At 41.5% G+C, this 22088-nt stretch overlaps 2 protein-coding genes across 8 annotated transcripts in view; both read left to right on the top strand.

Moving 5' to 3' along the window:
* The window catches only part of LOC125905902 (nucleus accumbens-associated protein 2), a 32768-nt gene extending 18801 nt beyond the window's left edge, over window positions 1-13967 (top strand). For 3 of the 6 annotated variants that reach the window (XM_049604202.1, XM_049604205.1, XM_049604207.1), the window contains exons 2-7: window positions 7078-7259; window positions 7371-8135; window positions 9822-9998; window positions 11391-11496; window positions 11735-11832; window positions 11928-13967. In XM_049604202.1, coding sequence (XP_049460159.1) covers window positions 7148-7259; window positions 7371-8135; window positions 9822-9998; window positions 11391-11496; window positions 11735-11832; window positions 11928-12460 — 1791 coding nt within the window. In that variant the 5' untranslated portion in view covers window positions 7078-7147 and the 3' untranslated portion in view covers window positions 12461-13967. Of the gene's footprint in view, window positions 1-5304; window positions 6030-6592; window positions 6715-7077; window positions 7260-7370; window positions 8136-9821; window positions 9999-11390; window positions 11497-11734; window positions 11833-11927 lie in introns of those variants that run through there. The other 3 variants (XM_049604203.1, XM_049604204.1, XM_049604206.1) reach the window with 3 other exon arrangements.
* A 6194-nt stretch (window positions 13968-20161) lies between these two features.
* The window catches only part of nup214 (nucleoporin 214), a 41169-nt gene continuing 39242 nt past the window's right edge, over window positions 20162-22088 (top strand). For both annotated transcript variants that reach the window (XM_049603884.1, XM_049603883.1), the window contains exons 1-3: window positions 20162-20335; window positions 21130-21325; window positions 21420-21574. In XM_049603884.1, the coding sequence (XP_049459841.1) occupies window positions 20294-20335; window positions 21130-21325; window positions 21420-21574 (393 nt within the window). In that variant the 5' untranslated portion in view covers window positions 20162-20293. The remainder of the gene's footprint in view (window positions 20336-21129; window positions 21326-21419; window positions 21575-22088) is intronic.

Here is a 22088-nt window from a genome sequence, read left to right as displayed (position 1 = left end):
GGTCTCCTCTGTTGATGTGGTACCGAGAGAAATATCTGATTCCTGAGCTAAATGCAACATTATGTTAACCAGCTAGCTGCTAGCTTTGTCTGCTTTTTGGTGCTGGGCAGGTAGGTTACGATTGAGTTAATAAAAAATAAATGTATTCCACTGTAATTATAAAATACTGATTATAGTAGCTTGAAGTGACAAGCTGTAACAGGTGACTTTAAATCAGTTGCAAGGGTCATGTTACATATAATCAGAAGTTCATCAAATCAATCAGCATACGTCCAGCAGATTCAGAGTAAGTTAACGTTAGCATTCATTTGGAGTCGTGTTTCTGGCTACATGGCAAATATAAGTCCAATATTCACTCTTTTTTTTAGCTGTTTTTGGTCTCCACTGTTGGTGTGGCCCCCAAAAAATATCTAATACCACATAGCTGCTAACTTTGTCTGCATTTTGGTGCTGGATAGGTAAGTTACAGTGAGTTAATTAAAAAAATGTATTCTGTTGTTATAAAAAATATTGACAATAGTTGCTTCCAACTATTTTCAAGCCCAGAGAAATATTCCATTTGTTTTATTATTAAAGTCAACGGGGTATTTAATTTGGTCGCCTGTCAATGACGTTATTTTCCCTTTACTCCCTTTTATTTATTGCATGCTATTTTGCAATGCAGGAATTCTGTAGAGACCTAATTTATTGATGTGATATTTCTATATAGATCCAGTTTACAACAATGTGCTACTATGACAAGTTGCTCATGCCAACCACCAAGCTAACGCTTACTGTGATGTTATACCTGTACAACAAGGCTCAACATGTCATAAAGGTTTTTTTTTTTATTGTGAATGTTTTGACCACGAATAACAGTGATGGGGAAACCCCACAGTTGGATTGCCACATAATGCTAGCTACAGTTGCTAGTTGTATGGGTAGCCCCATCAACTCATCTAATGCTAATGTTAAATTAGCAAGTGACTGGTAGTCTCTTCAACTCTTCAAATGCTTATGGTAAGTTGGCAAGTAGCTTCACGTTAGCTAACATTTTTTTTTGCCACATAATGTTAGCTACAGTCGCTAGTTGTATGGTTAGCCTTGTTAACTCTTCTAATGCTATTGGTAAATTGGCAAGTTAAATATACGTTAGCTAACATTACGTTTTTTTAATGTTAGCTATAGTTGCTAGTTGTATGGGTAGCCTCGCCAACTCACCTAATGCTAATGTTAAATTGGCAAGTTAAATATACGTTATCTAACATAACGTTTTACCTTATAAGGTTAGCTACAGTTGCTAGTTGTATAGGTAGCCTTGTCAGCTCATCAAATGCTAATTGTAAATTGGCAAGTTAATTTTACATCAGCTAACGTTACTTTCTGCCACATCATGTCAGCTATAGTTGCTATTTGTATGAGCAGCCTCGTCAACTCATCTAATGCTAATGGTTAATTAGCAAGTTCATTGTACGTTAGCTAACATTACTTGCGGCTATTCATTAGAAAGAAATGACATAATGTAAAGAAACGTGACTTAAAAGAACCGTGAATGAAACTTTAAAACATTATCTCCTCTGTGAACATAATTTCTGCCTAAGTCACGTTATATAGATTTTCTGCAGTAATGGTGGTTATTTGACAATGAAGACAACAACTCTCATGATTGCACACTTTTTCACTAAGTCATCAGTTTTTTTGCTATTGTCTCGCTTGAAAGACCCAAAATGGCAGAGATGACATACTGTGTATTAATATCTAATTAATTGTGACAGAATATTATGTCACAGGTTATAGGTCACGTCATCCAGCCCTAGTACGTGATTTTCTACATGACTTAATATTCACATTGTCATATGGTCACAGACAGCATTGTGGCATTAGTTAAATTCAGCCTCTTTTTTTTTTCTCCTACTCAGACCACGAGTTACATTATTGGTGCATATTGAGTGAATACAAGTGGAAAGATACCAGACAATATTCAGCCCACAACAAATCATTTCATAGTTGTCTGTTTGTTACATAACTGCATGAATCATAGGGAGATTTTTTTTTTTTTTTTTTTTTTTTTTTTAAAGAAAAGATGATTTTGATCCTGACTATGTGCAGACAACTTCACCCAGCGGGGTCTATACACAGAGAATGATGTTGCATTATAAGCAGTGATAAGCAGCCTCTCTCACTCTTTCTCTCTCTCTCTCTCGACATCCCATAATGATACTCAGACAGACTCAGGCAGACACCCGCTCGGTCCCGATTGGTAGAACTGTTGCCAGGGAGCGTTGCCGTCTCAACGTGGATAGAATCTGTTGTCTGGTACACTTTAGACATGAGAACAACTGCAGGATCTGAATATTTATAACGAGGGGACTGTTCATATTGAGATTGTATAGAGGCAACATAAGCAAGAGAGGAAGGAGCTGTTCCAATTCTGCTCACTCCAAAAAATTATTTTAATTTGCGTTTGTTCATGGATTGCCGTACTTTAAATGAGATAGTAATCATGGTATCACTTTCCTGTATTTGTCTTCTTAATGTATATGTAGCTCAGTGAGGTTTTTGTTTTCTGCACCTTGAATAAAAGTTAGTGCGACACCAGCTGAACTTCAGCATTCAACTTATGTGAACTGTTCCATAAAGTGCTGAAGGACAGATACATGAATCATAATTGTGCATGACTTTTACAAGCTTATATTGTATGTTACCCTATTGTCATTTGGTAGATAGCTACAGTATAACTAGTAATTAAATCTGTGTGAGTGTGTGTGTGCATGTGTGTGTATGCATGTGTGCCATCTGGCGAATCGTTTCATTTCTTCATATTATTCAAATATGCCTGGACCTGCTGCTACAGTTAATAACACTGTGCGTAGGTATGAATCCTTGATTAAAATGGATGTAACACATTCCAACAAAGCAGACAACAGCAATCAGAACAGCATTCGGATCTCATATCTCAACTCACAAACTCTACACACACACACACACACACACACACACACACACACACACACGCACTCATGCCTGACATACAGTGCCAAAAGTCACAGCCTGGTATATAACGATGATTATAAAAACACGCCTTGGTATGTGAAAAACTTTGACATGGAAATGCAAACACACAGAAGGAAATGAGGACACAAGCGGCGGAGAGGCACACACACCCACATTTATAATCACTCGTTAGGCAAACAAGTTGAGGGAGTTCATGCCTTATATTTTTTCATCACGGATGTGCAATGTCTATATTTAATGCAGGCAAGGAGGAGGTTGCAATTTCCGCGTGAATGTCTGCGTGCGTGCCCTTTATGCATGTGTGAACGCGTGTGCCCATCCCTGTAACATACATACATATTTGCTTCAAATTCATCCGTGCATACATTTACATGAACATGCGGCTGTGAGTCTGTGTATATGTGCAGTGTGGCACACCGCCGTCCTGTCTGCCTGACTCAACATATTCTCTGTTCACTCTCCTTTGCTCTTTTTCTCCCCCCTCCCTCTTCCTCTTTTCCCTCACTTCACTCACCACCACCACCACCACCACCACCCCCCCTCCTCCTCCTCCTCCTCTCCCTCTCCCTCTCGCTCTGCCCGGCTGGCACGTACATGCATGTCTGTAGACTCTGTACTGTGCTTGCTGCCGTGGCACGCGCCAACCTCACTGCAATGCAGCCCTGTGTGCATTAATTGGCAGAGAGACAGTGGGTATGTGGTATGCAGGGCGGGAAGGATAGAGAGAAAAGGGAGCGGGGAGAAGCTAAGAGGCGATGTAAGGACACAATGGTGACAATGACTGATGGATGGACCGATGGACAAGCAGTCTGGCAGGTTCACAGAGGGACAGACAGACACACAGAATGTGTATTGCTGAGTGTGCACAGAGAGATTACCTGACTGTGTGTTGCCGTGTGTGTGTAAGAGAACAGGGGAGGGGAGTGTGTATGTGTCTGTTTGCATTAGTGTGTTTGCGGATTTGTGTCTCCTGCGTTTGACTGTGCTTTTTGTGTGTGCTCACTCATGTGTGCCTATATGTGCTGTGCAGATATCACACTGCTGGGGCAAAGCTCTCTAAACCAAAGTCTGACTCACTGTATTCAACGCTTTGTGATATCCTCCCTTTCGTATTTCCGCTGTGACTGAAGAGTAAAAGTTTGCTCAGTTTAGCACAACTTTCTCCACTTGAGGTTTCTTTGGCAAAATAAAATGAAGCGCAATGTGTCTGGATATTTTCTAGGGACACACACAGATATTTAAAAAATGCTTTGCATCAGCTTTTTTTTTTAACAGATTGTGTGTGAGGTGAAAAGATGAAATGAGATTTGGAAACCGCTCACTGAAATGTTTACCGTCTACACGTCAGAGGTCAGAGAGCTTCCTCCGTTGTGTTTCTGCTCAGACGCAAGAATTACACAACATTTACATGTTCATGTGTGTACTGTACAAACGCACTTACTCATCTGTCACAGCAATTGTGCATTCTTATCCTCCCACACACATCTTTCTGGAACTTATCCTCTCTGTTAGCTGTTGCCTTTTATCTTTCCTTCCCTGTCACAGGCTGTGACATCTGGCTCCTGTCCTCCCTTATCCACATCAAGCAACATTTAGGGAGGCCTTCCATGCATTGGTCAGAAAATAAAAAATAATGTAACAACAGAAAACACCGAAATGTCACCTGAATAAGCTGAGCCAGCAAAGTGGAGGCGTGAATTAATCATTTAATTTACCAATTCATGTAGAAATACGAAATAGTCTTAGCGTGAAGACAGAACTTCTCTCCGCTTGTGTGTAGGTGTTTGGCAGAGAGGTCCTCGCATGATTCAGAGAAAATACACAACACTTGCTCAAAAGTAAAACCTCTTTTTTTAACTACTGTCCTCCGAAGAATGTAAGACAATGGGAAATACCTTGAAATGACAGACTGTGTTTTTGATGAACCTTTTTTTTTTAATTCTACAATTGGAGGGATTAGAGGATTACTGCATCGCGTATATTAAAGCTTCCAGTTTAGTAAAGCTTTGCTTTACCAAGACGTGACGCATTCTCTCCAGACTTGCGTCAAACAGGGATTTCAGAAGTTTCACTATGTTTAATTAATTAATGACGGCTATGACCTCTTTGCACTTTTCTCATTTCTCTTTTGTCTTAGTCATCCCCTCCCTCTTTTCTGTGAGACCATATAGGTATCTGTGTCCAGGGGCAAGTGGCAGAAGTTGCTTCAACCTAATTGTCTTTCTCTACTCGTACTGTCCTCAAATGACTTTCTCTCTGTCTCAACTCTCCCCTCCCTCCCTCCTTTGCTTCTCTCTAGCTCTGCCCAGTCTCTGTCTCCGTCTGTAACTGTAGCCTGTGTTTTTCTCTCCCTCCCACTCCCTGCGACGTATAGATACTGCATTGATCAGACACACGCGCGCAGACACATGCACACACACGCACACACTGAGCCTCCCACTCCTTTCATCATTGATTCGCTCTGCTCTGCTCTGCTCCGCTCTCTTTTCTCTCTCTCCCCATTCTCTTTCTCCCTCTCTCGCCGTCTCTCTCTCTCTACAGCGGCACTTGTTGAATTCAACCCTTGGAGAATAGAGAGAGGGGAGAGAAACAGAGAGAGATAATGACAGGGAGGCAGAGGGAGGCTTTGAGACAGCGCTCGAACAGACAGTGAGCAGAGAGAATGGGGCTTTGGTGGATCTAGAGATAGAAGATAGGCTGAGGGGAAGACAGTCAGAGGAAAAGTCAGTCAGACAGCACAGAGAATCATCTTTGAGACAGTGGGAATGGCACTTTAAGTGAAAGAGAGAGTCGACCAGACGGAGTACATCAGAGTGCTCTCCTTCCATCTCTAACTACTCCTCTCCTGTCCCGACTGCTGCTGCTGCTGCTGCTGGTGTGTTAGTGTGTGCCAAGGCTCCATGGTGTGTTTTAACCAGAGGACTGGCTTACACAGGTCAGAACTGTCTGGGATAACACTGAGCGCTTTTCTCTGCATTTGTGCATGTGCGAGAGACTGTTAGCAAGGGGGGAAAGTCGTGTGCTGGTTTCTCCAGGTGAGTGCTTGTGTGCCAGAGTACACAGTCATTTCCCTATGCAGCGTGTACTGTATGTGTGTGTGTGTTTGTGTTTAGGCGTGCACACTTTTATGTAAGTAAGCCAGAGTGCATGCCTGTCTGTATGGAGTGCATGAAGTGGGAGAGAGAGCGAGAGTGTGTGTATGTGTGTGTAAGAGAGAGGCGGTGACATTTTTTTTTTTTTTTTTTTTTCAGTTTGTATTCCTGGAAACTGTTCTGCAGCATTGCTTAATAATGAAACCAGTGCGTATATATGTATGTGTGTGTGTGTGTGTGTGTGTGTGTGTGTGTGTGTGTGGGGAGGGGGGGGTTGGTGGGGAGAGAAAAAACAATGACACAAGGTTCAGGGAAGGAAAGAAGGCGCAAATATGCCTGGAGTACGTAACTGAGAAGGAGAAAAGGGAGCTTTCAAAGTTAATATGAGTTGTTTTGTGTCGTAGCCAGAGTTTAGAGAGAAGGCAAATGCGGATGATAGTATAGAGCCGGCAAAATGAAGGAGTATGTCTGAAGTCGGACGTGAAAAACTGGTTGTATTAAGTAGAGTTTCCACCCTCGGGAAAGTTGTTGTCAAGGCTGATTTGCAGGTCATCAAAGTCCATACTTGATGTGTTAAGTGCAGTGAGTTCTTGGAATTTAAGTCATGCAAAAACAACATAGCCTGAAGGTATTTCTCAGTGTCCTCATGTACAGTAGGCACGGCATTGCATTGTTTTTTTTCCTCTTTGTGGACTGACTTGACTCCTCCTTTCTCTCTCCTGCCTCTACTCTCTCACCCACTATCTCCGCATATCCATCTCTCTTTCACACACCTCTCACTTCTCCCTCAACTGTATTCATTTTCTCACTTCATCTCAACTCTATTTTCATTCTTGCTCTCTCTTCCCTTTTAAGACTCTCTCAATTTTCCCTCCTCGCCTCTCCACCTCCCTCTGGCATGTCTTTTCATCTTTCATGCATTGTCTGTTCACTCTTTCTTTATCGCTGCTTTTCTTTCCCCAATACATTCTACATATTTTTTATTTTACAGATGCCTCTCTCAGCGGCAGAGTCTGCAGTGAATATCTGAAACCCCATCATCCTCTTCTTCCACGGCCAACATGTCCCAGCTGCTCCATGTGGAGATCCCGAACTTTGGAGCCACAGTTCTGGGCTCCCTTAATGAGCAGCGCCTGCTGGGACATTACTGCGATGTCTCCATCCTGGTCAAAGGTTGGTTTGTTGGAGATTTTATTTCAGTTACAGAACTTTGTACTTAGACGAGAATGATGTATCAATGTTCTCACCTTTTTTCCCCTGGTCTCTGTTATTTCTATCAACCAGGTCAGGCTTTCAAAGCCCACCGGGCCGTTTTGGCTGCCAGCAGCCTCTACTTTCGTGACCTCTTCAGCAGCTCCACCAAGAGCCAGTTCGAGTTGCCCTCCTCAGTCACACCTGCTTGCTTCGAGCAGATCCTCACTTTCTGCTACACAGGGAAGCTAACCATGGCAGCTAGCGAACAGCTGGTGGTCATGTACACAGCTGGCTACCTCCAAATTCAGCATATAGTCGAAAGAGGCATGGACCTAATGTTCAAGGCGAACTCACCTCACTGTGACTCGCAGACTGCGGGGTCTTTAGAGGAAACAGGATCCGAACCACAGAGTCCTTGTAATAATGGTAACGGCCTAGCGGTGGCTGCCCTTTTGGGAACCCAGGGCTGGTCTTCATCCATACTCATGCCGCAACGTAAGATTAAACTAGAAGGGGGGGAGCCAACGCCCCTGACAGTACCCTCAACGCAAAGCAAGATTTCATCCTCGGAGCTGGGGAACCGGCTGAGGGCTAGTTCGCTGTTCTACACGACAGCTGGTGGGACTCCCATTACTGGTATGCCTCCTTTCCACCTCCAAGGGGCCGGTGGGGGTGGAACAGGAGGAGGAGGAGGAGGAGCTGAAAGGTCCAGTCCTGGCGCGTCCAGCCTGCCAACCACTGACAGCCCTACATCCTACCAGAATGAGGATGAGGAGTTCGAGGAAGAGCCCTACGATGGGATCACAGAGGATGCCTACAGTCATCTCTATGGACGTTCAGCTAACCCCTACGGGAGTGAGTATGATATTGCACTGATGCTTTTACAATTTTTTTGTGGAGTGTTGCAGGGCTTTGGTGTGTTTGGTGGAGAGCACTCATCGCTGAAGCTTTACTCTGGAATATTTTTCATCATTAAAAACACAGCATGAGCTCAGTTATAGGGGAAAATTAATATTATATTTTTATCACACGACAAAACTCAAGAATATTTTATTCCACGACAGCAACTTTTGTAGTATTTACTTCTTAATTTCACTTAATTAATGCTGTTTAAAGGAAAAACAAGTCAGAGGAGCAAACAAGATAATCTCAACGTCAACCCTGCATCAATATCCTCTCGTCAGTATCTCCAAAATCTCTCTCGACATGTAAGATCTGACTAAGTGAATTACTTTCTCCGTTGCCCTTGGCTCAGATGGAGGAAATACATTTGATATCAGATTGACCTAAAAGTAAAACTCTGCATGACTTGCAGAAATATACCCATGAATGCAAGGTTTATGGAACATAGTTCCTGCTTGTCTGAACTTGTTATCTACAGTGCAAAAAAAAAAAAATAACCGATGCACATTCATTCCATCCCAGTTACATTATTTAATCTTTCATAAATCATGTATCCTGAGCATCTTTAAAAAAAAAAAAAAAAAAAGCAGGATGTTGTGCCTCCAGTGTGTGTGTGGGTTCTCTCAGCATAAAGATAGCTTTATGGAGTTATGATTGGAGTGCATCGTGACCAACAACACACTCCTTATCGCAGCTACAACAGCTGGTCTGTTCTGCTTTTTGTTAGAGTTTTCATACTGGTGCAGGTTGGCCTAAAACACGCAGGCAAGGATGCTGAGTTTTTATGTGTTTGCATTCATATATAAATGCACAGACTGGACACCAGTGGAGACACTTAGGCTCACATGCACACACACACCTTCCATCCTTCTTGGCATCCTGCAGCTCAAAGGCATCACACAGGTTTGTCAAATTCTAGAGTTTCAGATATTTATGAATTCCACTCTATCTGCAATCAGTCAGAGCACCCCAGGGTGACATTGTGGGATATTTGAGAACCATGCACGCCTTTCCTGTGTGTGTGTGTGTGTGTGTGTGTGTGTGTGTGTGTGTGTGTGTGCGTGCGTGCGTGGATGCGTCCGTGCGTGCGTGTGTATGTGGTACAAGTGTGAATGCACATGCTAGTGCTTTAATTCACACTTTTTTGTATGCGCTAGATGCACGTGCCTGACAATTAATAGATTTATTTCTATTGCTCTATGTATGTGTGTGTGTGTGTGTGTGTGTGTGTGTGTGTGCACAAGAGGTGTGTGCATGTGCGTATCACTCACAAGTTATCTCAGAGGTTAGGGGAAACAAATTTGCAAGTAAGAACCTAACACCCAGCTTCGGATCTGTCCCCCTCCAAAAACTCAAGTTGCTGATGCAGCATCATGACTTATCTGGGATACATCTGCAATGCTCTAAAACATTTATGAAACACAACAAGCTTGTATGAGATTACACCAACCTGCTTCACTAATTAAATTTTATAGCCTCTATTTAAACAGAGGGCACAGAGAGGTTATGGACGATGCTTGTCTTTTGTGGTTTATAGTCTGATGATTATTTGAATGCATACAGATTTATCCGTCTCTGTTTTTGCTGTGTAACGAAAGCTCTCTGAACCCCCTTTCTGTTCCCGCTTGCTTTCATCAGTCCAGGACAAGCCAGAGATGGCAGCGATGCCCTTGGCCTTGGAGAGCCGCAACTGTGTGCTGATCCGCAGGGACCTGGTGGCGCTGCCTGCAAGCCTCATCAGCCAGATAGGCTACCGCTGCCACCCTAAGCTCTACACTGAGGGGGACCCTGGGGAGAAGCTGGAATTAGTAGCTGGTAGGCACGCACGCACAAATACATGTATCTACTGACACGCATTGACTTCACACATGCGGAGAATAACTTGGATTGTAGAAAGTATTAATGCCTCCATACTTTAGGTCATTTAAAAATTCAATAGTTGGTAAATTAAACTGACTAATTTCAACAAACAAATTCAGGACATGAGAGAACTTATTCTGTTGTGAAACAGAAAACCTTAAACGCCCATCAAGACTTTTTCTAGAGCTGGTCATTTGCACAAATTTAGAAACTGTGGAAAGTTGATTGGGCAGGTTATCCACAACCCATTGACCCTTACTAATATCTTATTTTATGCAGGAGATGCATGTATTCAACCTGCGTTTGACCCATATGAGACTGCTGTCAGAGGTTAATCTCTGGTCATTACCATTTACAGTGACTTGAGTGTACCACTCTAGGTTTAATTTGCATTAGCGCTCAACAATACGATCAAGACATTCTGGTCAAATTGTGTTTCAACAGCAGTGATGTTCCATTTGTTTCTCATCCTTGATGAAAGCATCTTTTAATAGCGCCCGACTGTTGTTTAACCAGATTCTGAGTGGTTTTGAGCTACAACGCTGTGGTGATCTGAAAAAGACAGAACAAAGCTGCAGAGTTTCTCTGCAGAGATTGAGGACCGTGACAGAAGGACAACCATCTCTGCAGTACTCATCAATCAGGCCTTTATGGTAGAGTGACTAGACAGAAGTCACTCTGGAGTAAAAAGCATATGACAGCCTGCCGGGAGTTTGCCAAATGGCCCTTACAGGGCTCTGAGAGCATGAGGAAAAAGATTTTTTTTTTTTTTTTTGGCATGATGAAACAAAAACTAAACTCTTTGGTCTAACTGCCAGACGTCGCTCTTGGCAGTAAGACCAGAGACTTTCAAAGAGACCAGGTACCATTCAACATGTAGCTAATATAATTCCTACAAAGGAAGAGGGCAAAAAGTTTAATCAATTTAGTATTGAATCTTCTCAGACAAAAGAGTCTGAGTACTTCCCTGTGTATTTTACGGACAGAACACGAGGACGCGTGCAGTTGCGTGTAATCAATCACAAAACTTTCTGGTACAAAAGAGTTCAGAACAAAAAGAGTTCAAAAAGTTACCGCATGCTCAAATTTAATCAGATCGTGATGTAATTGAAAAACCACAATGGAACACAGTGGAAACAGGTTATTGGGTTTTGTAGTCTGCATGTAAGATGCGGAGCACAATGCACAAATGAGAGAGAGATGGTTTTGAAAAGAAAAGCAAAGCCAAGTAATTTAACAATGTGCTGTTTCTATGTCCTTCACCTTTGATCCCTCTCCCGATCTGAAGCTATTCTTGGCAGCTGAAGCTTTGTGTAACTGAGTGGCTTTCTTTTTTCTCTACACCAGGTACACAGGTGTTCATGACTCGAGGACAGCTGATGAACTGTCATCTATGTGCCGGTATCAAACACAAAGTCTTGCTTCGCCGTCTGCTAGCCACGTTCTTTGATAGGTGAGTGTAAAGGCACGCACAACTGAGCAGAACAGTTTGTGTGAGTCTTTATGGGCCCACTGCAAGATTGGAGTTGTGTGTATGACTCCAACACTACCTCTGTTGTCTCAAAGCAACTTTCACACTCCATCTGTGGCCATGTTGTGCAATGCGGTTAGTTGTGTGTGTTCCCATGTTTATCTACTGTATGTGCCTGTTGGTGACTCTGCCCTCTGGTGTCGACTCTGTGTCCCTGCAGAAACACTTTAGCCAATAGCTGTGGGACAGGCATCCGTTCGTCTACTAGTGACCCCAGTAGGAAACCCCTGGACAGCAGGGTCCTCAACGCTGTCAAACGTAGGTTTATCATTTAAATAATCAAATATATGTGATGGAATTTTAAAAGAGTGTAGTTTGTCTTCATTGAGTTTGTTGTTTTCTCTCTTTTGCAGTCTACTGTCAAAATTTCAACCCTAATTTCAAGGAGAGTGAAATGAATGTGATTGCTGCTGACATGTGCACAAATGCGAGGCGTGTCCGCAAGCGATGGTTGCCCAAGATCAAGTCCATGCTGCCTGATGGCATGGAGGTGTACCGTGCAGGAATGGGCATGGGTGCTGCTGTGGGTCTTGGCCTAGCACTGGGCGGCCCTCAACCGGGGGTGCCACTTCCGTTTGAGCCCGACTTCAAAGCCCTAGAGCAAAGGTTGTACCCAGACCGCAAAGACCCTCTCAGGACTCATCCACCACTGACAGAGGGCAGCCCCGGGTCTGGGGCAGCCGGAGCAGAGGCTGAAGGTGAAGGTGAAGGAGTTGTCCAGGAGGAACAGGAGGAAGATGAGGATGAAGCTGCGTTAGAGGGTGTAGACGGATCATTGGGGGCGCCAACTTTGATCCCAGGAGCCGAGGCAGGCAACTGTGGCGACACGCCGCCTGAGCAGGAGGTGGAAAGTTTTGGACAAGGTCTGAGGGTGAACGGACAGTGAATGTCCCTCTGGGCTGCCTCTCACATTGTGAAATCTGTTTAACACCGCATTTTCTTTTGCTTGCTCTCTTACTCTAACATCTCAACCACCACTCTTTCTTCTCCTCTGTGCTTCCTCAACGGGAATTATTCGGCACAAAAAGCTGCGCTCGTAGATCCTGCTATACAGGAATTTGTCACACATGCATGCGCACGCGTGTGCTCGTGTACACGTAATACTTACTGATAGTGGAAGTAGATCACTCATAGAAGCAGTAGACACAGGCATGGCATTAGCACATTAAGAATCAACCTTTTCCGCTCCACCCTTTCCTTAGTATATTCCGTATTTACTCAGTATTTCGGCACCCGCAGCAATATTACAAAGGCCTGGTAGCAGAGCAAAAGGCTGGAATGATTCATCATTTCGGTGCAACACAAAAGAAACAGCTGCTTCGCTGGCAGTTTATGGAGTGCGGTTTAATGGTTTAAATGATTCCGTTTTCTTGGAATGCCACATCTGAAAATAACCCGCGTAACCTTGGGAAAAACAGATAAGAGAAACAAGGCTCTCTTAAAAAGCAGCTTATTTTTTTATATGATCAATATGTACAAATATAACAAAGACTGTATTATAATTAGAGGTCAAGCAGTGCATTACTGCCATTAAACCCAACAGTCTTCCTTTTTGTCAAAACATCATGTCATTTTAGGATAAAGACGAGGGAAAGTTTTTCTGTGAAAGCTGAAAAACTTCCCCACAGTCAAACGAATAATCTATCACATGGAGTTGTGTTTTCATGCACATTCGCCCGTGACGTATTGGATTAGACTGTCAATGTGATGCCTGTGTCTGCTCCAGACCGCCCACCCCTCCCAACCACACACACAGATCCACACACGCAAACGTGCGCATATCTCTCACCTTATGATATTTAATATCTGCACCGATTGCATTAAAAACACACTGTCTCAAAAAAAAAAATGTAACAACGCTTTTTAACTTTGAGAAATCCTTTTTTGATTCCATCATTGTGTCTTGGAGATGCAGAGAGAGACATGAACAAGAACATGCACTAAAACCCAAGCTTGCATGCATGAATACAAACAATGGAAGCAGAGAATTATTGAAAACAACAACAAAGCCACAAACTTGCATCTAAATAAGAAAACAGCTACTGTTGCCTCGAGATATGCCATTAAAGGACTTTTTCCTTTTTTTTTTATCTCTCACTGGGATCTGACCTCAGTCTGACACATGTTAGAACTGACCTGGGCGTGACCCAGGATCGACTGTGTTTGACAGAGCACAGATTGGATTTTTCTTTTTTTTTTCTTTTTTAACTACGGAGCGTGCTGTCACCACGGATAGAGGAGACTGAATATATGGAGTAGTAAGAGGAAGTGCACTACACTGAGTGGTAGAGGAGAGAAGCACTGTTTCACCTTGATGTGGTGGTGTGATTGGCACCGAGACTACACAGTCCTGCTTCCATCCTGTTTTTCTTTTTCCCTGGGGTGGGGGTGGGGGTGGGGGGGTCGGGGGGGTAAATTATTGAATTAAACTTATAAGAGCAATTTCTGCTGGCTTACTGCATTTGCACTCAAGGAAGGGTTAAAGGGTGGAAATCTAAGGAGCAAAATGTGACTGTACTAGAGACTCTAAATGTCCTCCGCATCACCCTGATTGTTTGATGAGGGGGGATTGTGGGTTTGGAAAGAGAAAAACTGGTCTTTCTGAAGATTACTGTTCTGTTTCTATGTTTTGAAAAGGGGGGGGCGGAGTGAGGCAGTGTCGAGCAGGGACATAAACCTGTATTTGTCATGCTCGTTTTCTTTTCTTATTTGATATCTGTTTTCATGCTTTCTGCCACGCAGTCCTAACAGCCTTCCTTTGTTGTTTTGTGCATTGATTTTAAGAGATACACTGTCGTATGTTCAATTTTTTTTCTCTTTTCTGTGTCAAAGCAAAACTAATCACAAAGTCAGACCATCAGATTTAAGGAATTTATGAACCTGGACATTTTCCCACTGCAAAAATTCACAGCGTAACAACCAAGCAAAAAAATACACAGTAAATGCCCCTGATATATTTGAAATGTTTTAAGCTCCAGTACTGTGCCACCTCAAAGGTTGTGTTTACGTGTCTTGTTTCGGATCCTTTAGGAGAAGCTTTAAGATGACCCTGCACAAGAAACACAGGGTTTTAATTGCACTAGGTGATGTTAATTATAATAATAATAATAATAATAATAATAATAATAATGACGTTTACAGTGTCTTTTGTTTCCTTTTGGAAGAAATGTGATCCGCCATAGATAAAACAGGGCGCATTGATAGCATGGCTGAGATGATGAATGAATGTAAACCGTAGCACTGCTTTGGCGAGGGGACCAAGCCTTGATTGAATAGGTCAAATAATCTTTTTATATAAATATATATATATATACATATATATATATATATATATATATATATATATATATATATATATATGACTCAATTTTTCCTCAGTTGTATACTCTGAAACATGGGCCATAATATAACTAATTTGACTGTGAGGTTGGGTGATATTCAAACCTAAAGCTTTAGTGATTTTTGTAACTGTGAACAGGTCTTCCAATGTGGCAAACACCAGGGAGCATCTCCCGGACGTATAGAGAAGTGCAGGCTTTTATAACTTTGTTTATTCAAGTTTTATCCCAACAAACTCCTAATTTTCCCTATATTTTCACAGTTATGTGTGTTTATGTTGACGTGTTCACAAAGCTGAGAGATCCTGAAACTTTTTGTATAAATGTCAAGACTTGGCAAATTATTTCTATTCTTCATTTTTAAATTATAAAGCCTCAGTTCCTAAAGTTGCTCTTGTATGAATAAAGACTTGTTTGTCGGAGCCACTACCGTAATTGCTTGACTTTTGAAAGGATCACCTGTGCTTCTGATGTCGTCAAGGTAACAGTCTTCCCAAAATATATATCATTTTGGAATTAAGCCAAATTCACAGTTATTACCCTAGACAGCAAAATAGCTTGTAACTTAATCAGCCTGTCACCTAAAAGTGTGAAACCTGTGTAATCCGCTGTTAAAGTGCAGTAAGTGTGATGCTTTTATTCTGTTCTTCTCTTCTCTGGTTACGTTTCCAAACAGACCACTACTTTAACTCACAGGAATTTGGAATGAATTCTTATAGCAGTAAATAATACAGGGTGGGAAGCGTTGATATATCACACTGTAGTGATAAAGGGGTGTGGAGCAGTGCCTTAGACTGTGACTGTATGGGTGTGGATGTTGTCATGTGAACCTTTATGTTCAGAGACAAGACAAAGTAACCAACAGATTTTCTCCTTTGCTAAAATTGGCCTTCAAGAACCTTTAATAATGTATAAGTATTTATTCACTCATCATCTGTTTGCCATCATCTCATTCTTAATGAGATTGTGTGCACCAGCCCAAATTTATCGCACATAGATGCTCGCACTATTTGTACAATTGACAGACCTCCCAAAAAAGTATAGAAAACATATCTATCATATTCCCCTGTTCACATTAAAGCTGGGGCTTTTCAGAGACTCCTCTTTGGAATAGTCTTCCTCGCGAAACAATCCCACATACATAAACATTTGACATTTATTTCCCTCGGTGCATTCACATTTCAGCGTGTTCACTGTTTGTCTGCCTTACCGCGAAAGATGTCTGAATCTGTCCCGGCCAACAAAAAACCCCTTTTTTTTTTTTTTTTTTTTTTTTTTAGGAAAAAATTTATCTCCTGCTTCGGATCTGTTATTTTTCTTGTGCAGGGTGAATTTGAACACGAATGATGTTGCACTATAAGCTGAGAAATTCTCAGAGAATGTCATGGCTAACCCTTGGGACGATGAGTTGTTTGAGGTGGCTGAAAGGAAAAAAAAAAAGTCCTGTAAAATGTATGTACTGTTGTGTTTTTTTTATATATATATCTTTGATTGAAACCAGTGTCTCCTTCACAGCAAACTCTGTAGTTAGGATTTTTTTTTACTTTCATAAAAATGACAGAAATTTGTCTTTTGGAATATCTTCCATTCACCTGGACAAGAAAAGAGCTAGGACGGGATTGTTGGTTGAAAAGAACCTGTTTTTGCAAATATTTCTTTGCAAATAAATTGCTTCTTACTTTCTACAAACCCCACACAGTGCTCTGTTCATCCCCCCGTTACTGTAAAACCGATGGGCGCAGTCATTTTTGTTCTATCGAGTGGTTTATCCTGAAAACAATACATTTATATGCAAAGAGACACTTGTATCATAAAATGCATGCCATTCAGACACTCACTCTAACCCAATGAAACCTCTGATCTTTATGCACCATGTATTTTATGCTGAATAACTGTTGTCACTATTAGCAAACAAAGACTGTGGAGTCTTGCAATGAGTAGGGTTGTATTTTTATCACACACCCTGGCCTTTTATTGAATGTTTGTGTCGAGTTTAATCTATTATAATAATGACAGCAAAGTAGTAGTGATAAAGAGTGGGATACACAGTGTAACTACCCAGCTGAGTGTGCATTTAAACCTTTGGCAGACTCAGACAAATGCACTAAAGTTTGTATGTGTATGTATGTGTCCTTGAACATAATGCCAGCACTTTAGAACTACTTAGAAAAATGAATGAACAAGAGTTTCAGAAGGGTTCGGTGAACGAGGAGAAAACTTTTAAAGCCATGCGTTCAGAGCGCTGACAATCAGAATAGGGATGAGACCCAAAGTGCATTATGGGAGATCTGACATGACTTGCTGTGCTCTTGCTGTTTGCTTTGTCTTTCTCCAGCTTGCTTTGGTCTGTGCTAGCTTACTTTCCAGAGTGGAGGGACATAGTGATGTGAACTCCAGCCTTCTTGGTTATAAGTGTGTGTCTCTGCAACAAGGACTGACTGATATTTGACTGATACCTTGGTGCTTCGTGAACAGAGCTGTCCCATGTTGACATGGACCATATCTGTAATGCTCTGGTAAGCGTGACTTGGTCCTAAGTCTGGGCTTACTGGTAACCTCTCTCAATGGACAAGAGTCCGTACAACAAAAGAGGATCTTATCATGCAACCCTACACTTTGATCATGGTAACGTTCTTCACTATCAACAGGGCTTGGACCAGGCAAACTGGGATGGGATTTCAGTGTTGATACTGCTTTATGTTTCAAATGAAAAAAAAAAAAAGTTAAAATGTTTATGCGCCTTCTGACTCAAGCATCAATAATATATACAACAGAAATGCAAGTTGCCACTTTTGATGTTGCATAAGAATCTACCTTTCATTCCCATCATGGTATTTGCCATCACCAGTTTCAGTTGTGTAGTCCAAGAGTACCTGATTTCTTTAAATGCAATACAGAAAAAAAAAATCTGCTTTCTAATAAAAGTCCTTACTTCACCATATACTGTGTTGATGTTTTATTCCATGCAGAAACTGTTGACTTAATCCCATTATTTGCAAAAAGAAATCTCTCAAACCTTTGGCAAGATGCCTGGAAAATTGGGATTGCTACTTTATTTCAAATCAATCCAAATTATTTTAGTGTGAGAAATGTAGTTTAATTAAAAGGTCTTTTTGCCAAAATATAAAAAACAATATAATAACACCTTCACATTGCAAAACAAACACAATACTGTCTTTTTCCTTCATTAATAAACTCCTCAAAGAAGCTTAATATAAATAAAAAAAAAATGTAATTACAGCACTGCTGCTCTATAGACAATGAATGGGAGACTGATTTTGTGGATCCACAGAATATTTGTTTTCAGTTTAATACCCAAATGAGCTTTATTCTATGGTAGTGCTTTGAAACAGAAAATGTACCCATATACATGTGACATTCCCCTGGGTGCTCTCACTCTATAAAATTGTTCCCAATTCATTCTATGGAGCAGCTCCAGACTATATACCCTATGACATCACAAATGTGAGTTTTGGGGACTGTTTGTTATTTATGAGGGAGGGTGGAGGTGGTGCAAAAGGGGGGAAGCATGTCAAATATATTTTTTTATCACGAGGGAGGGACTTAATACATAAAATTTTCATAACCGCTTATCCTGTTGAGGGTTGTGGGGGAGCTGGAGCCTATCCCAGCTGATATTGGGCGAGAGTCAGGGTACACCCTGGACAGGTCACCAGACTGTCACAGGGCTGACACATAGAGACAGACAACCATTCACACAGGCAATTTAGAGTCTCCACTTAACCTACCCTGTATGTCTTTGGACTGTGGGAGGAAGCTGTAGAACCCAGAGAAACCCCACACTGACGTGGGAAATGTGCAGAGGGGCTCCCCCAGCCTGGTTTCGAACTGCCCACCTCAGGTTTGAAGGCGGAACCCTCCCCCCTGTGAGGTGACAATGCTAACCACTGCACCACCATGCTGTCAGGAGCTTATGCTTTTTATATAAATTGAAATTATTGTCTATTTTATTTATTTCAGTGCTGATTGCTGCATATTTTCTTTAGAAATTGCCAAAATTACACCATTTATTGTAGCCAGTAACTATAAAAACAGAAATTTTTGTTCACAAAAAAACTCACAATCAAGCTTACAAGCTTACGATAGTGATATTTCATCAAAATCTCACCTCATTTAAAATTTGGCAAAAAATAAACCACTTGCAAAAGCTAACCTGCATGTCAAGAGTGAAAAACCAAGGCTTTTTTCCAACTCCAGGATTTCGTCTTTAACTTTTAACTTTTAACTTTCAAACATCAAATTGTAAGTTTTAAAAATCTAATATTATGGTGGAGGGAAGGGTCGTGCATTTTTTGCCAGTCACTCAGGGAGGCTCAAGGAAAAATCTGTGTAGTTTCCAAGGGTAAAAAAACAAACAAATTCACACCCCAGCCACTCCACAGATTTAAACAAGTGCTATACTAGACATCAAGATGCCGCACTATTCATTCCAATGGAGTTGCTCACCTGGCACATACACTAGCTTCAGGGCTTACTTCCGTGGTATGTGGCCCATTGGATATGTGCAGTAGCCTAGTGTTTCTCCCTCTGGCCCCACCCACAAGCTCCTGCTCGGCTAATAGAATCAACATCTTGACAACAGATTTTTAAATCACTTTTCTTGGCTAAAGGAAAGTTTTATAAATATAAAAACACCATTGTTCAAAAATGTAGGATGGAAAGATTCATAACTGACCTTGTGTGCAGTTCGAGGTGTCCTATCAACAGTTTTACGGACATCTTTTTTTACAGTGGTGGTCTGTGGGGAAAATTATTTGTTCGGTGCAATACCACAAGTGGCCACTGGGAAAAATTTGCTGGAAGGCTGAGTGGCTTTCCTGGCGGCCTGAGCCACCCCTTCTCTTATAAGTAAAGAACAGTCCCTTAGCACTCTAGTCTTTGGATTTGGGAGAGAGTTGTCCATGTTTACTAATATTTTTGGACTGTCTTAGACTATAGGAATAAAGTGTATGAATTTTGAAAATGGGTGAAGTTCTCCTTTAAAATGTATTCTATTAATATCAGCAATCAGGAAATCAGCCATACTTTTGTGTTATGTTATGAGGCTATGTGCTGTTTTTTTTTTGTTTTTTTTTGTCTTAAATATAACCCAAAGTCATTCCAAAAACATGTTCCCCATTTTGTATGCCAGCTTCAAGAGTTCAGTGTTGTATGCATAGATGGTGATCTCATGATGCTCTGGTATCGACTCGTCATCCTGCGTAGCTACAACGTTTCTCTACGGCAAAATCGCGCGGCGTGTGTTGAGCTGTCCTAGCAGACTTATGTGCCTCACCAGAAATTCTTCTCAAATACAAACAAGAGAGGAATAAACTCACACAACAGGTCGGCTGTAAAAGCAGCAGCCTCTGTTCTTCAAAATGAGTGACGACACAGACACCCCTCCTGAGAGGGAAATGAAGGTAAGCTGTTATCCACAAGTTGTGTTGACAGGTTAGCATGTGTGAGCTAATGTTTGCTAGCACTGAGTCAGTACATTACCAGTGGCTTGGGCTAGCTTAGCTGTTTGGCTAGCCGGTCGGGTTTAGATGTACTGTGTGATTAACCCTAACCCCAGAACACTTACAAACACATATTAATAACGTAGATACAAATAACAGTTGGTGACCACGGTAACAGTTTAAAAGTCTAGCATGAAAAAGCTGTTGCTGCAGTTTTTATCCTCAGTTTGTGACTAGCCACTTATGCTAGCACGTTAGCTATTAGCACCATGTTATATTGTATTTGCTTATTGAGTGAATGCTCATTTTATTTAAAGGTTATTTGAACTAAAAACATCCTGTATGTGAATCAAAGACAAATACGTGTCGCGTTCAGTACATTTTCCTGCACAGTTACTAACGTAGCTTAGCATCTTTAGCTAACATGACGTGACTGCTTTGCATGTTTACCCAACATTCTGACTTTCACTTTGACGCTTGGCATAGCTCTGTTGTTGAGCAGTGAAGTTGAAAGTAACCAAGTAGTTGTTTAAAAGGCAACTAGTAGTAGTGTTCCCAGCACTTTAAGAAAATGTGGCTGTTAGATTATTTTGTAAGGGCACAGTCAATGTTGTCCAGCATGTTTACATCTTAATATTGCTCTTTCTTCTTGGAATATAATACAGTTTAGTTTGAGTTTGCAATTGTTAAACTGAAACCACATGTTATCCCCTGTACGTCTCATCTTGACAAGCACTGCTGTGTTTCTTCTTCAGGATTTTCAGTTTCGTCAGATGAAGAAAGCGCGAGTCTTTGACACTCCTGATGATTTTCCAAAAGAAAGAACCAGTCTGCTGACCATTTCAAACAAATTTGGTTTAACTTTTGTTGGGCTCGACAAAACATTCAAAGTTTACCAAACCCAAGATATTCTGGCTGCTGATAAAATTGACGGGAACGCCAATGATATAGGTATGAACGTGACCGTACAGGCTCAGATTCCAATATTTATCCAGTCAGTTTTGCACTACACTTTGTTAACTGTTACTGTTCATCTTTCTTCTAGTCGAAGGGATGGCAGCATTGGCGGAGGTCACTGTGGAACTGGCCCTGCACCACTTGGCTCTCAGCTGTGATGAACTTACTTTGTCAGTATGTGGCATGTCTGAGGAAGTGGGCTTGTCCATCACATTCTACGATGTCCGCACCTTCATGAACAAGGTGACTACTTTTGTCAGTGTAATTAATGTGTGTGTGTATTAGACATGTATCACGCTTATTTCAGGTTGCTCTGGGGTTTGTATGTGTGTATAACAAACACAGAGACACTTGAAGATTTGCTAGTTGTGCTGTGCTGTGAGTTACTGCGATGTTGCAAGTATATCAGCCACCACAATCTTCCAGGAAATAATTGTCCAGTGCAAATGACTTTATAGCTTATTTTAATCTTACATGGTTAGTCAGAGCTCTCCAAAATGAGCAGCAGCAGACTCACAGAAGCCCCTAATATGAAGAAAACCACAGCAGTTATTTTGAATTAAATTATCATTTGCAAAAAAAAAAACCATCACCCCGAAGTCTCCAAATAATTCGACCTTTCCTATTTCGGCCTTTATGAATACACAGCTTGTAAACCTCTACTGCAGATGGGCAGAGTCTCCATGCAGTGAACAAATGAATTATTGGAAGGTAGTGCATTACGAAATACTTTCATGGTTGTTTCACAAATGTCAGT

Source organism: Epinephelus fuscoguttatus, linkage group LG18 (genome assembly GCF_011397635.1).
Source record: "Epinephelus fuscoguttatus linkage group LG18, E.fuscoguttatus.final_Chr_v1".
Taxonomy (NCBI): Eukaryota; Metazoa; Chordata; class Actinopteri; order Perciformes; family Serranidae; genus Epinephelus; species Epinephelus fuscoguttatus.
Note: the sequence above shows the minus strand (reverse complement) of the source record. Positions and strands in the feature narration are given on the sequence as shown.